Source organism: Paramisgurnus dabryanus, chromosome 3 (genome assembly GCF_030506205.2).
Source record: "Paramisgurnus dabryanus chromosome 3, PD_genome_1.1, whole genome shotgun sequence".
NCBI classification, from domain to species: domain Eukaryota; kingdom Metazoa; phylum Chordata; class Actinopteri; order Cypriniformes; family Cobitidae; genus Paramisgurnus; species Paramisgurnus dabryanus.
This window is the reverse complement of record NC_133339.1, coordinates 44,817,267-44,833,722: the sequence shown is the minus strand read 5'-3', so window position 1 is coordinate 44,833,722 and position 16,456 is coordinate 44,817,267. Positions and strand designations below refer to the sequence as shown.

At 36.5% G+C, this 16,456-nt stretch overlaps 1 protein-coding gene and 1 long non-coding RNA gene across 2 annotated transcripts in view; both read left to right on the top strand.

Annotated features, from left to right (window-relative positions):
- LOC135744760 (5-hydroxytryptamine receptor 3A-like) overlaps positions 1–16,456 on the top strand; it is a 58,038-nt gene that overhangs the window by 7,606 nt on the left and 33,976 nt on the right. The window contains exons 2-4 of the mRNA XM_065263069.1: positions 1,275–1,456; positions 1,557–1,601; positions 10,225–10,334. Of these exons, the coding sequence (XP_065119141.1) occupies positions 1,275–1,456; positions 1,557–1,601; positions 10,225–10,334 (337 nt within the window). The remainder of the gene's footprint in view (positions 1–1,274; positions 1,457–1,556; positions 1,602–10,224; positions 10,335–16,456) is intronic.
- Positions 6,361–9,806, top strand: LOC141281996 (uncharacterized). Its single transcript, XR_012336474.1, has 5 exons — positions 6,361–6,658; positions 8,182–8,238; positions 8,383–8,444; positions 8,726–8,787; positions 8,948–9,806. It is a non-coding gene; the product is annotated as an uncharacterized lncRNA (long non-coding RNA).

Below are 16,456 nucleotides of genomic sequence, written 5' to 3'. Positions count from 1 at the left end.
AATTCACTATCATGTAACCTTCATGGCAACTATCAGTAAGGCTGCACTACAGGAGTGCCGCGTTTAAGCGTGAGGAGACGCGTGTACTCGCGTACGTGGATGCGATGCCATATGCAACGTGTTTTGAAAGTTCATATGTGCTTAAAGAAACACACACATTAAAACATTGTTAAAAACAGAATCTAGACAATCAGTCGATGGGCATCTGAAAACAGCTTTTTATATAACTAAGCTCTGCAGATGTTTATCTGAATTTAGTTTATGTACTTGATAGTTTATCTGAATTTGGTGTTATCAGTGATATTAACCGATGAGTTATGTAACCAGTGATATTTACTGATCAGTTATGAAGGCTATGTCGTATTTGGTAGTACTGTGGACAATATATGCTAACAGCTGTTTATAACTCTCTTACAGGTCTGCATCCCTCTCATCAGTACAAAACTAGACATATTCACACAGTTATATGGTAACATGAGCCACATGACTTTTACAGCTCATAGCAGAGCTCTGTTGTGTATCACTCAAAGTTTCAGTTACTTAACATTGCTTGTATAAAGACTTTGGGAATGCTAGTTATGTGATGTTCACTTGTATATTTAGGAAATGACACAAAGTTGTCTGCTAAAATGTGACAAAATTAACATTTGATTCTTATTATTTAGATTTTATTGTACACTAGCTTGTCATTAAACTACAAGCAAAACATTTCCTTTTTAAGTCTCCTCACATTCATTCTTCTAGCTCAACATTCCACATTGAGGCATTTGGGGGTTGGGTCATTATCTGCTCAGATGTGAATCACATTAATATTCTTGACCATTGACCCTCCCTTGCATATTGCCTTTACACAATAAAAAGTATCTTACAAAAGTTAAATCAATATATTGTTTCATGTGAATAAGTTAACAAATCCCCAACTCCACAAGATACAGTTTGTGAAAAAAAAGTTTAGTAAATGGCCTTATTTCAGCAACTTTTAATATTTTTATTTTTACTAACCATAAACATCATTTGCTTAAAAATAAAAAAACGTACACATTATTATAGCACAGTTTGTGCTGAATACAGTGTTATGTGATATTAGCCATTAATATGTTTAAAGCAACTGAAAAACGAACCAATGTAAAAGCATGTCAGAACCTCTGCCAGAGTCTGAAGTCCATAAAAATGTAACTCGAGTGTGACTCAAGTCCGTGTCACTAACTTGAGTGCCCATCTCTGATAGTATGTAAAAGACTTGATCTGTGTTATATAAAGTGTTATTTCTGCAGGTTGGGTGTCTGCTGATGAAAAATCATGCAATACTACAGAATATCAGGCAGCTTATGAAGAACTTCACAAAGAGCTTGGCTTGTTGGATAATAGCAATGCAACTAACCAAGTCCGGCCTCTGAGTTATGACGACTATACTGTGGTTTTATGGGATTTGTATCTGAGCTCAATCACAGATGTGGTATGACTCCAGCATGATTTACTCTTCTTATGTGGCTCATAACAGTATTAATCTGAGAAGAATTGTAGGTTTAACACTAAACATTTGCTTTAATCCACAGGATGAGAATGCCCAGACCATGTCAACACAAGTAATACTTAGTAATGTAAGTATTTCAAAACTCTCATTACTCCACACACAGGTTTCCTTAATTTGCAAAACTTGAATCTTTATAGCAGTATAATGTTTAATAGTTTAATTGATTAATGTTTAATAATTTGATGATATTGACTAGGGATGTGCGATTTTATCGATTCTGTGATGTAAATATATATATACACTCACCTAAAAGATTAATAGGAACACCATACTAATACTGTGTTTGACCCCCTTTTGCCTTTTGAACTGCCTTAATTCTACATGGTATTGATTCAACAAGGTGCTGAAAGCTTTCTTTAGAAATTTTGGCCCATATTGATAGGATAGCATTGCAGTTGATGGAGATTTGAGGGATGCACATCCAGGGCATGAAGCTCCCGTTCCACCACATCCCAAAGATGCTCTATTGGGTTGAGATCTGGTGACTGTGGGGGCCATTTTAGTACAGTGAACTCATTGTCATGTTCAAGAAACCAATTTGAAATTATTCCAGCTTTGTGACATGGTGCATTATCCTGCTGGAAGTAGCCATCAGAGGATGGGTACATGGTGATCATAAAGGGATTGACATGGTCAGAAACAATGCTCAGGTAGGCCGTGGCATTTAATCGATATCAAATTGGTACTAAGGGGCCTAAAGTGTGCCAAGAAAACATCCCCCACACCATTACACCACCACCAGCAGCCTGCACAGTGGTAACAAGACATGATGGATCCATGTTCTCATTCTGTTTATGCCTTTCATCTAAATGTCTCAACAGAAAATCGAGACTTATCAGACCAGGCAACATTTTTCCAGTTGTCAACCGTTTAATTTTGGTGAGCTTGCGCAAATTGTAGCGTCTTTTTCCTATTAGTAGTGGAGATGAGTGGTACCTGGTTGGGTCCTCTGCTTTTGTAGCCCATCCGCACTAAGTTTGTGCGTGTTGTGGCTTCACAAATGCTTTGCTGCATACCTTGGTTGTAATGCGTGGTTATTTCAGTCAAAGTTGCTCTTCTATCAGCTTGAATCAGTCGGCCTATTCTCCTCTGACCTCTAGCATCAACAAGGCATTTTCGCCCACAGGACTGCCGCATACTGGATGTTTTCCCCTTTTTTACACCATTCTTTGTAAACCATAGAAATGGTTGTGCATGAAAATCACAGTAACTGAGCAGATTGTGTAATACTCAGACCAGGACCACACCCCTAAATGCATTGAAGCAACTGCCATGTCATTGGTTGATGAGATAATTGCATTAATGAGAAATTGAACGGGTGTTCCTAATAATCCTTTAGGTGAGTGTGTATATATATATATATATATATATATATATATATATATATATATATATATACACACTCTAGACACGAAACTACGCTGCTACGATCTGTCACTTCAAAATACGCGGCAAGCCATTGATGGCTTTGACTTCAACTGTCTGTGCATTTGCGCACTAGGCAACTCGTCTATTAGTGTAACCGCATTGGGCAGCAACCTGAAAAGAAGACTTCCACCAATCATAGAGCTAGTTTTAAACTCTTCAAAGCGGAGAGCAGGGAGCCATCAAAAGAATAACGAGAATAACAAAATAGTTTTCATCTCGCTCTGTCTTCATGCTGTGACTTGTTTTACAAAGGAAGACGGTTCCAAACTTTTAAAGGTAAATAGGCAGGGTATGAGAATTAAGCCTGCCAACCAGGGTCGTCCCTTTTACTGTGGCATGTGCCCCAGTGTAAATCTACCAAGTGTCCTATCTTGTGCCTCAAGTTTAGGTTTTATGCCCAGTTTAAGTTTTCACTTTATTTGCCAATATATTAATTTACATTTCTAATCTCGGGAAAAAACTGAGCTATATGAAAAGTAATTCAGTTTTTTAAATGTGTTGCAGTCGCACTTTAACTAAAAAGACAAACTGGCGCGAGCAGCACGCAGAAATGAATGTCCGCGAGCGGAACGTTTGTGTTTCCTTTTTGTAGCACGCAGCCGCTGCTCACTCAGAAGTCCATGTGACAGCACGCTAGCCTGGGTGCCAGCCGATCTTAGACCCGCCCACAACATTTTGAGAAACGGGAAGATCGTTCTGGGGTTTCTCCGTTGAGGAGCTACTATGCTAGACCCAAAGCGGGTCGAACCAATCAAATTGTCAGGGCGGGCTTTATACGATGATGGACAGATGTTCAACAGTAATCAACCACGTCAACCAAGAGCGCGTGTGTTGAATCTATTTACAACGAAATGGCTGCCGCGGTAGAATTCATATGTGTGGATTCTGACATTGAGTCTGTTCTAAAAGATATCAACAGAGATTTGTTTTTTAAAGAGGAACTGAAAAACGCGAGAAAGGCATTTCGCAGGTTGATGTTTTTGCCGTCCTTCCTATGGGATTCGGCAAAAGTTGGTCGCACTAAGGAGGATCAAGGATCAAGTTAAAGAAGTAACTGAAATGGGTATCACGGCGATGCAACTCGGCGTGCATGACGAGATGGATATAGCGGTCGTTGCCAGCTTCTTTTCGGAACCCCAGAATCGTGGCTGCTGAACAAGTGGAGGGACATGCTAGGCTCCGATATTATTCAAGCCAACGTAATGGGTTTCGTCGTAGATGAAGTTAACCTAACGTACAAATGGGAAGAGATTGTCTTACTGTATGACTTAGTAAATACTTGTGATGTAAATAAAGTGTTGTAAACATAGTACAGTTGTGGCCAAAAATATTAGCACCCTTGGTAAATATGATCAAATAAGGCTGTGAAAATTCATCTGCATTGTTAATCCTTTTGATTTTTCTTTTAAAAAATTTACAAAAATGTATCCTTTCACTGGATAATAAGAATTTAAAATGGAGGGGAAATATCATTATGAAATGAATGTTTTTCTCAAATACTCGTTGGACAGAATTATTAGCCCCCCTAGAAATTCTTATTGGTAAAATATGTCTGAAGTATATTTCCATTCATTTTCACAATTTTCAGAACTCCAGCATGATTGTAAACACAAAATCATTCAGCTCTGGCTTCTGTTTCACAAAAATATAAAGAGCAGGGGAAACAAAGCCTAAATTCCCTTAATCATCCATCACAATGAGAAAAACCAAAGAATATATTTCTGATGTGCAGCAAAAGATAATTGATCTTCACAAATTGGTGAAGTGGCTTTAAGAAAAGAGCTAGAGCAGTGAAAATGAGCATTTCCATCATCAGGGCAATAATTAAGAATTTCCAACCATCAGAAAATGTTACAAAACTGCCTGAAAGAGAACCTATGCCTATATCGTCCTAATGTGCGGTGAGAAGGAGAGTTTGAGTAGCTAAAGACTCTCCTAGGGTCACAGCTGAAGAATTGCAGAAAATTGTTGAGCCTCTGGTTCAGAAAACCTTTTAAAAAATTGTCAAACAGAACCTACATCAACACATGTTGTTTGGGAGGGTTACAAGAAAAATTCTCCTAGCTCATTCAAAAACAAACTAAAGCATATTCAGTTATCAGTCATGACTGGAACTTTAAATGGGAATGGCTTCTATGGTCAGATGAAACTAAAAAATGAGCTTTTTAGCAGCAAACACTCAAGATGGGTTTGATAAACACAGAGAAAAAAAGTACCCCATGTGTACAATGAAATATACTGCTGTGTTTTTGATGTTGTGGGCCAATATATCTGCTGGAGGTTCTGGACATCTTGTTAAAATACATGGCATCATGGATTCTATCAAATACCAACAGATAAAAAATCCGTAAGTGACTGACTCTGTTAGAATTCTTATAATGGGCCATGTTTGGATCCTCTAACTGTACAATAACCAAAACACAAACCTCAAAAACAACACAAAAATGGGTCACTGAGCTCAAAACCAAGCTTCTGCTAAAGCCATTCCACTCTTCTGACCTGAACCCCACAGAAAATGAGAGGAGTGAACTGAAGAGGAGAAGCAACAACATGTAGCTGGGAATCTAAAAGGTCTGGAGTGATTCTGGATGAAGGAATGGTCTCTGATCTCTTGTTAGGTGATTTCTTACCTATTCAGGCATTATAGGAGAAAATTTAGACCTGTTAAACTGGCAAATGGAGGTTTTAAAAAGTATTGAATAAAAGGGTGCTAATAATTTTGGACAATGTGTATTAGAGAAAAACATTTATTTCATAATCATATTTCCCCCCATTTTAAATTCTTATTATCCAATAAAAGAATACATTTTTCTGAATTTTGTTAATAAAAAATCTAAAGGATTAACAATGCAGATGAATTTTCACAGCCTTATTTGATCATATTTACCAAGGGTGCTAATAATTTTGGACACAACTGTAGGTGTTGATGTATGTTTGTTAACTCAGACTTGTAGTGTCATTGTAGCGAAATAACTAGCAGTTCAGTCAGGCTGCAAAAGACATCATTTCAACATACGCCACACACTCCGTTGCTCTGATTGGTCATAGGTCTATCCAATTGAGTGCAGAGGCATTTTTCAGTTGAGACACGCCTCATAATTATAGCTCAATGGAGCGGAATCAGACTCAAATTCTGACTAGAATTGAGTTTGACAACGTCAGGCTAACAGCACGCCAGAAAACATGACAAAACTAAAGTACGTTTCTAAATATCAGTCGTATTCTGACTCGATCCTTACTGACTCGCATAGATGTACATCAGATTTTTTTTGTGCAGAGCAGGGAAATAGAAGCTGTAAGTATAGATGATGAGAAAATCAACACATGTTTGTGTACTGTTCTGTATTGTCAGATATGAAATTACTGTTTAGTTCACTAGATCAACTTTAGGACACACTGTTAGATGTCGCTGTAGATTTAGCAGCACTGTACTGTAAAAATCCACAGTACTATACTGTATGTGTACATTACAGTACAGTACTGCAGTTCATAATGCATTCTGGGTAAATTTGTTTGAGCGGGAAAATTTTACAGTATATTTTGGTCTTGATGTAACCTTGCTGTAGCCATTGCTGTAATGTGCCAGGTGTACTTGCAATAATCAGAGAAAGTGCGCCAGAGTCAAATCACACAGAGGGAGAGAGAGCACAACTCTTGGCTGCAGCTGAAGGAGGACGATTGATTTCTGGCAGTTCGGTAAGTTTGAAATATTTCTGTTTCATGAAAACTTAATTTTTAGTTTAAGAATGTTGTCAATAGTTTGTAACAATATTGTTTTAAACGTGCAATGAGAGAGAAAAACGGTCGCCAACAAAGTTTCAATCTCCCTCAGAAAGTAAGCTAACGTAAACGTTACACACAGATGTCTACCGCTGCTTTAACTCGCTTTACACCTTTTTAAATGAATATAGGGTTGTTTTAACTAAATTATGACGGTTTGGTGAGTTTATATTGTGTTGAAAGTGTGGTGACAATGAAACTATTTTTTAACGAAATGGACAAAGACAACCCGCCAGCGCGGTCTTGCGGTCCCAGCATAACGGTCGTTGACGGCGTTTCATCCGTTCAGTTAGCGTCAGAGAAAAGTATGAAGTTCGACTGTTTGGTAAGGCTGTGGTTGTAAACAGACAGGACTTGACACGCCGTACACAGCATACCGAACTCCTCCACAGAAGTGAAAACAAGAAACCTCATATTTAACTGGATACATGCATCGAACTCATCGCAGCTTTAACTTCGACCTAATATAATTCAGACCTGGGCTCATCTTAATATCAGATGAACGAAAGGGATTGCCGCGCTTATTGTTGTTGTTGTTATTATATTACGGTATATCCGCAAAAGCAGAGAATATCTTCTCTTAAGCGTTTTACACGCCCAGTAAGTTGTCCAATACATTTTTATGGCATATTGTTTCCACCACTTCAGATGCATTACACGCTGTATATATAAGTTTCCAAAACACATCAAATCAATGCACGAAAAGAGAATGGGCTCCGCATTTACGTACCTTTGTCTTCTCGTCTCTGTCATCTGATCCTTCATCTCTTGATGTAAAATAATCCATAATAACATCGTGTAGGAAACTGGCATCACCAGGATTGCTCAGATTTAGGCGATCATGTTTATCTTTAAAGTGAGCAGCTAGCTACTAACTTGTTAAAAAACTTTGCGTGAAAAAGTGTTACACCGCAGCCGTCCGGGTAAAACATTAAAGGGACAGTCTTTTTACCTTGTCACTATAAATCGCTATTTTCTGCAGTAAACGAGACATTTTCAGAGATTTTCTGTAGACAAGATGTTATAGAATAATAATAATTTAAAAAAGACTTATTTAGATATTTATATATAATATATAATATAACAACTAATATATATATATATATATATATATATATATATATATATATATATTTGTTTTACAACTGACTTAACACTTACAGTAATGTTTTATTTGTTAGCATAGCATGATATTAGATTTAAACACTTAATACATTTTTAAATCAATCACTTTGTCTCTGCACAATGAACATTATCAAATATTATTAATGTTGTAAAATATATTGTTCATTGTTAGTTCATATTAGCTAAGGCATTACCAAATGTTAAGGAATAAACTCTTATAGTAAAGTGTTACTAAATTTTCTTTTACCATTTCCTTCACAATGTCTACTTATTTCTATGGCTAACAGATTTTGTAACATTTGTCTTTTTTACAGTCTTACCATTGCTTGTAAGCTGGATTGGGTAAGATGGATCATCTTTAAAGGCACCAGGCAAGTACATGATGTACAGTTACAAGTCATGTATTTTTTCGACTGCAATATTAAATGCTTTCACCACGTCACATGTAAAAGTACACAGGAATGTGCTGATCACTTTTTATTTGTAGTTTACATGAGTGTCATTGCACTTTTCAGGAGTTAAGGCAGATGTGGAGGCACAAGGGGTGACACCAGACACACACCAAGCACATTGTTCGGTAAGTTTGCACTTTACCACTACAGTTTCTTTAAATACCCATGTATACACTCATTCACTCATTCACACACAACACTGTAACACGACCATACACAACATGTACACAATTAGTCTTAGTTTGCCATGTAGAAATATACAAACAGAAATATTCAGACTTTGGTTATAAGAAATTTAATTTAATAATTGTATTTATTTAGCAGAGGTGTCCCTGGACTTTATTGACAAAAGATTTTGTTTTCAGAATAAGTGTCCAAATCAGTAACAATTGTACTTTCTGTTCAGGACATTCAATCATGACATGATCCATGTGGATGCTGTCCATTGAGGAAAGAGTTTGTTCCGAGGTAAGTGAATCTTCTGTATTTTAATGTAATTAGGCGTGGAACAGTAGAATAAGAGCAAAAGGTTTCAGAATAGGAGTAAATTCAAGGCTGAGTTTAGTTTTTTTAAGAATCTTTTTCTATCTTATATTTGTTGACTTAATGTTTATGATATTTCTAACAGGTTTCTGGATAGAATTAATTCCAAAGATGGGAAAAAGTGCACATCCAGACAAGGAGCAAGCAAATAGACAAGGAACTTGGTGCAGAGAAAAGCTGTGGCCATTAACCCCCATGTGAACAGCTTCATGCAGTCCCTGATTGAGTTCGAATGGACGACTTCAAAGTAAAGGCCACTGGTCTGTCTGCCACAGTTTAATTTTTAATTTATTTTTAGTGTTCAATGAAATTCAAGTAGAATATTTAAAACTATGGGCCAGTGTTCTTTTTACCACAGTGAAATGTTACCTTTAAGTCGATGATGGACTTTAAACTGAAAACTTCAAACTATGGAACAGTGTTCTATTTGCCAGAGTTAAATATGTTACAGCAGGGGTCTCCAAACTTGTTTATACTTGTTGATTTTATTTTATGTTACTTGATTATATGTTTATTATTGTTTAAAATCTTGTTTTAAATGTTTTGTTTCAATTAAATGTTTTTTTAAATAAAATTTTGATACAAACATTGCTTGGATTGCCTTTTAATTCATTATGTCATGTCAAGGATAGCATTTTTACCATATTAATAACTATAGATTTAAACCTAAATCTCTATCTATTTTATATAATATTATTGTATTAACTGTAATAAGTAATAAATAGTATTTATGGGTCAATATAGACATTACAGTAAATTACTGTAAAAATAGACTACTGTAATAAAATATTGTAAAATTACAGTACAGTACTGCTTTGTAACTATACAGTACTAGTTTGTGTACTGTAAAATGGTATTACAGTACAGTACTGTAAACCCAAAATACAGTAACTTACTGGCAACCGTGCTGCCAGTACCGTACTGTAAAAATACAGGGAAATCGTTAACAGTGCACTACATAAAGTTGGCATAAAACATATTAATGTTCATGTTTGAAATGTTAAAGAAAAATAGTTGGAGGCCTGTGCCCTAGGACAGCTCCATGTCAATGGGCCTGCTGGACAATAAAGCAATGATATAGCATGCTTTTTGTTGATTCTTTTGTTATAATGTCCCATGTATTTAAGACACATGCTAAAATGTTTAAGTTCTGTATAAGAGGCATATTTTTGGGGATTGCCTTTTCATTAAATGCAAGCTGCTCTCTGTCCAATCAGAGACATATATTGTGTAATTGATGTTTTTAGTTTTCAGTTCAATTAATCTCGCAATCATATCGTGAGATGAGTAGTGTATCAGATCGTATCGGGAGATTTGTGTATTGCTACAGCACTAATATTAACCTTAAACTACACTTTGCAGGCTTGGTACAAAGATAAAGTCTATTGGGAGCCTGACGATTTTTGTGGCATTTCCTCAATTTCAGTTCAAAAAGAGTTATTTTGGATTCCAGACGCTGTCTTCATGGAAAGGTAATGACGTTATAAAATTTCCTTCCCCCATTTTCTATAAAAGAAATCATACAGCACTGTACTGTATGTGTTGATTTATGTTTCTGCCAGTGGGTGCTCATCCTCCATCAACACCCATCAATTAAACTCATCAATGATTATTAAAAAAAAAATGTATTTGTTTTAGGATTTTAGATGTTAAAATTCACATCAAGAATTGAATAAATGAAGTGATAATAAGAGTAATGATGATACTTGCTGATAACAAGCAGAAGGAAAGATAAACAAAAAAGATTTTTGTGGCATTTCCTCAATTTCAGCTCAAAAAGTTTTTTTTTCACACTTACGTAGAGCAGTGGTTCCCAAACTTTTTCAGCGTGCGCCCCCCCCTTGTGTACGTGGCATTCCTTCGCGGCCCCCAAAGAAAATTTGTAACAAAAAACTGTTCTAAAACTCAACATTTTAATAAAAAAACATTAAATTATACAAAAAAGTAGTGCTTTTGGTTAGTAACCTTATGTCTTTTAGGATTAATTACACAGAACTCATGATAAATTAATGTATTTCATAAAGTGTCATAAAACTCTGGCACCAACTCTGGCACCATCTCGCGGCCCCCCTGGGAGCCCCGGCCCCCAGTTTGAAAACCACTGATGTTGAGAACCCTTAGGTAAGTTTTACTGTGATTATATATGGACGTGGTCACCAATCCTGGTCCTGGAGGGCCGGTGTCTCTGCAGAGTTTAGCTCCAACCCTAATCAAACACACCTGAAGCAGCTAATTAAGGTTTGGTTATTCTAGATTAAAGCACTATTCGGACGGGATTAGTTTTCCAAACGACGTTTGAGTTTCAACGTGTCCCCCAGGACGTCTGTGATTTTATGTACCGATTCGGACAGGATTAAAATGATGCAGGCTATTCCAGAGATGGGAGTGTCTGTTTCATGCATTTGGGCATTGCAGAAGTATACGTGCTCTGGATACGCGTGTTTGTAATGTTTCATATTTTGCTTTAAATGTAAAATGATGACAGAACATGTAACTTATTTATTTATTTTAACAAATAAAATAAAATATACAAATCCTACTAAAGTAACGTTAGCCTAGGTGTTTTATATAACTGTCTGCTTATAACAAACACAAAGTAATGAAGAAAAAATGATTAATAAAATTTAATATCTTTATTAATTAACATTACCCTTCCGGAGTTGAACAACTTTAAACAGAGTTTCTTATAACGTTAATGATATTACAGTGGCCAGTCTTAACAGTGTTTGATATTCAGCTTGTCTTGATTTAATTATTTTATTTTGCCGAATGCGAAAAAACATTCATATCTGAATGAATGGAACTCAAGAAATACAATATACGCGCATTGGTAAGACCTTACGGCAGATCACGTTGGCCAAAACACGAAATGAACCGCGTTTTCAAAAGATATTGCGGGCAAACACAGACATTTGCATTCGGACGGGATTAAATTTCTCAGAGGACCTCTGAGTTCGGCGAAACACAGTAGGTAAATTGCTCTGGAATTCTTACGGATGTTGTCAGAGAAAAACACAGACATGGCCGATTCGGATGGGATTAAAAACACAGAGGACCTCTGAGAAGCACGATTTTCTCAGAGGTCCCCCTGTAAAACTAATCCCGTCCGAATAGGGCTTTAGAGGGCTTTTGCAATGTCCGACAGGAGTTCAATACTCACTGCGATTGGACAGGTAAGCCCCACCGATATAGACGTGAAGACTTTTAGCGGTTACCGATTGGAAGGGCTCTCTCACCGTTGGACAGGAGATCAATACTCATTGCGATCGTATGGGTTAGCCGACAATCGAACCAGTTAAAGTCGGTTTAGCTGATAAGGGTTTGGGGTGCTTTTTTGATGTGGAAGTGGTTAGATCTGACATAGCTTTTGAAATTTTCAGATGACCAATGACCAGGAGCTTGGACCTGCTGCTACTAGAGTCCTTTTTGAGTGGCAGTGGTTGTGGCACCTTTGCAAAAAGAGTGTCCTAAAAGGTGTTCGGCTGGGATGCCTGATTGAGTCAGGACTAATTTTAAAAGAACATGCCCAGATTTTGGGAATTTAGCTTATTCACCGTATCCCCCAGAGTTAGATAAGTCCATACATACCTTTCTCATCTCTGTGCGTGCTGTAACTCTGTCTGACGCAGCCCCCGCTACCTTAGTTTAGCACTGGAAGTGAATGGCTCCAGCTAGCAAACTGCTCCCAGAAAGTGACAAAATAACTCGAACATTTTCCTATTCATGTGTTGTGATTTGTATAGTCACACCATGTACAAATAACAAGGTAATATGAGACACAGCGATCTTTTAACAGTATACATACTGGGAACTATATTCTCTGAAGACGAAGCACTGCTACTTGGGCGGAGTGATGTGGAAAAACATTGGTTTGTATTATGTCATTTGAAATCATGTGCAAAATAGTACATGAAGCGATGTTTGTGACAAAATGATATACAAAAAAATGGGAGAAACTGAGGCCAGAATATAAAGTGAGTATTTTTTTTTCACGTCCATCAGCTGAGCTATGGCTAATAATCTATCAACTAACTCGTCATAGAGACTCACATTAACCAGTGTCATTTCCAGTGGCAGCAGGTGCTAAAAAAGTTTGGGGGGGGGGGCGCAAACACACTCAAAATCAAACTTTTACTGTAGTAATGCAGTACTGTTAATAGCCATTTATCGGGTGACGAATATCATTAGGCTACTGCATAGCTAAAATGTGGAAAATGATACAGTTGAAATCAAACGCACAAAATAAATGTACTATGAATCTGTAATGAACTTATATCAAGGTAATCATTCACACACAGACACACACACACACAGGTTGCGATAGACTTTTTCAATCTCCGTCATTTTTTTGATTAACAGTGTTGTAAAGAGTCCGTCACAGTCATTCTAATCATAAACTTACAAGACGAGCATACAAGTCAAATGTGTTTATTTATTTGGTTAGAGAACATATAAACGGAGACTGTGCATCACTTTACATGTTTAACATCACATGAAGCAGATGAATTAATGTTTTTCTTTCTCACAGTGACAGTGGAGGCGATAAAACACGCGAGCTGTATGCGGGGGCGCATTAACACTGTTAGGGGCCCCTGGGCTTTACCTCTTGTGGGGCCCTTCATTCACCAGAATTGCAGCCTACATTCACACAATCTTTATAATCAAGTGCAAGTTGTCACGCTTTTATTTTGCTGGAATAAATGCAATAACAAAATATTAAAACCATATCAGAATGCCCACAATATACACAAATATCACTGCATAACATATGCACATAGTCCTAGCTAGGGGTGACCCGAATAGTCTAAGATTAGATGCTTTGACAGGAGAAGCCTGATTCGACTACTGCACAGTTGTATAAGAGTGCACATTATCTGATTTCACATATAACAGCTTTCTCCCAATATAAAAAATATACAGCCTATTATGATAATACTAAGTAAATAATATGTGAAAAACTAGCTTTCAATAAATATGTTTAAAGTCCATGAATAAATCCCGTGACAGGGCTACACGTCCATATCCAGAAAACATTGCAAAGTCTCTTTGTTTCTGCAATTAAAAAGACAAAACAGGCAATTCTACACTTTCGTTATTTTAACAATTTCTTTGTTTTTATTTAATTTATAGATTATTCAGTGTTGTCTGATTAAACTATTTGTGGCTTGTGTTTTATTCCCCCGTGCATTTAGGCATTTTGCACACATGTTCGGCACCTTACTTGATTCTGACTTCATTTTTTTTTTTTTATTAATTATAAATGTAAATTCTGATCTAATTTAAGTTCTGTATGTTTTGGATTGCTTTCCGTTGTGTCGATTTTGCGCTGTTTAATGCTGTCACATTATTTCAGCCGAATTCTTATTTCACGCTAGGTGCTCTGCGTGATCATATTTAGGTGTTTATAAAACTAAACATCAAAAAACAAATTTTTTTCGACAAGTATAAGTTTTAAAATGTATTTAAAAAAAGTTAGTCAACTTGTCAAAAGTTGAGCTACAAAACAGGTAAGCCGTTTTTTTTTTCCGGTAATGACACCCAAATATCTCCACGGAATCTGACACAATTGTCTCTCTTGTGATTTAATATTATGGTCGGTGTTAACTTTCAAATGATAGAAAAGAGATTCCTGAAACAAATGTTATAAGAATCATCATGTGTTTCAAGTGTATACAGAGATGATCAAAGTGAAAGTAAGCAAGCAGATAGCCTATTTCTGTGCAAAATAATAGAGCATATAGTTTCTAAAAAATCATTAATTTCAGTGTTTTCTGGTTATAAATGAACGTTTAAGGAATTGTATATTAAACTTGTTTTATATAATTTACAGTAACAAATTAAAATAGGCTATATGTAGCCTAATTTCTCGTCTTTTATTTCCGTACCTTGCCACGCTAAATCTCAAAATGAAATAAGATTGCTGAACTTAGCCGCTTCCGAGGCACAATCACATTTGTTATTTATTAGGTTTAGTTATTAAAAATGTTTTGTGTAACATCTTTGTGTGCTGTTCTGTACATCTTGGCTTTAAAATGTTACGAGGAATCATTTAATGAATGTTTATATACACGTTGTCTTTCATATTAACTTAAGATAAAAACACGTCCTCAGTTTCGTCTTTGTTCATCACTTGAAAGGCACTTGCGGTCACTTTATCAGAAAGTTGTCTGTGTGTTGCTTTCAGAAATGCAATAATGGATATTTCAGACAGAAATGTAAAAAAGCTCACTAATGATTGCAGGGTAGCCTACAGTAAGTGAGAGATTTTCTTGCGCAGGAACTGCATTCACGCACGGAAATTTTAAGCAAAGCGATTAAGCAAAATTTTAAAGGGAGTATCAACTTTTTATAAAATGCGGTTGTTATTTTTTTCCGGCATCTCAGGGCCCCTCCCAGCCCGAGGCCCTGGGCTTAAGCCCAGGTAAGCCCATGTATTAATGCGGCCCTGGCTGTATGCTGAACAGACAAATGAACAAATCCAAAACACTACTGCGATTAAAATATCAATAAACGTGTAAAAATCTGAATTGAACAAACTCATCTGAAACCATCTTGTGTAATAAACTCATGAAGGCAGATTAATGCAGACTCTTGTCATTAGATTTTGTATCTTTACCTTAGATGGGTGTCTGGTTGCAGCGTACCTGTAGTGTTTAACTTCAACAGCGATGCGCAGACCAATCAGTGTATGACATCAAAATATTGCGAGAATGTTTAGAAAGCAGGGCGTCATTTGAGCAACACACTGCCACCAACTGGACATGCCTAGGAATTACATTCTCAAGTTAAGTTGTATGGGCAATCTGCCAAAATTGCGTTCAAATTTTTTTCTTTATTCTGCTTAAAATTTTCTCTGTCAAAGACTTTTCGTTTAACGCGACCGAACACACACAAAAAGAGACACTAAAGTTGCCTAACCACAGGCTTGTACGTTTCTTTTTGCTTTTATAGCAATAGCACAAGCACATTTTTTCCCTCACAAAAGACTAAGTACATACAGTCCATCAGCTCAATCTGCACAGTTCGTGAAGTTTCCTTAAAAACAGTGTTTTTCTAGTGGGCGCTTTTTTAAACTCTACAACAACAAAACTAACAACAACAAAGTTGACCAAGCCACGGAATATACCGGATTATATATGAGCTCTCGCCCTCATTATGTCCATGCAACACAAGCTCAAACGCGCCACATAATATCATGTCGTGCACGTCTATCACGCATTAAGAGTTTAAAATGGCAAACGGGAAAAAAATACAACTCAAGACTTACATGATATCCAGCTAGTAGGGCTGCACGATTACAGGAAAAATGATGATCACGATTGTTTTGCCCAAACTTTTGATCACGATTAAAAATTACGATCACTATTTTTGTGAAGAACTTCTATTTACTTCTGTATTTTTATCACATTTTACAGCCATGTATATAATATTATATACATTTTATGGCTATATTATAAAATATTTTATTGTTTTGTAATATCCACAGCTCCCATTCTCTTAGATCTTTTTAAAACATTTAAAATAATTCCGCAAAATTCCGCATAGATTTTGCAAAAGAAATGCGCAGAAATAACAAAAAAATAACTCCTTACAC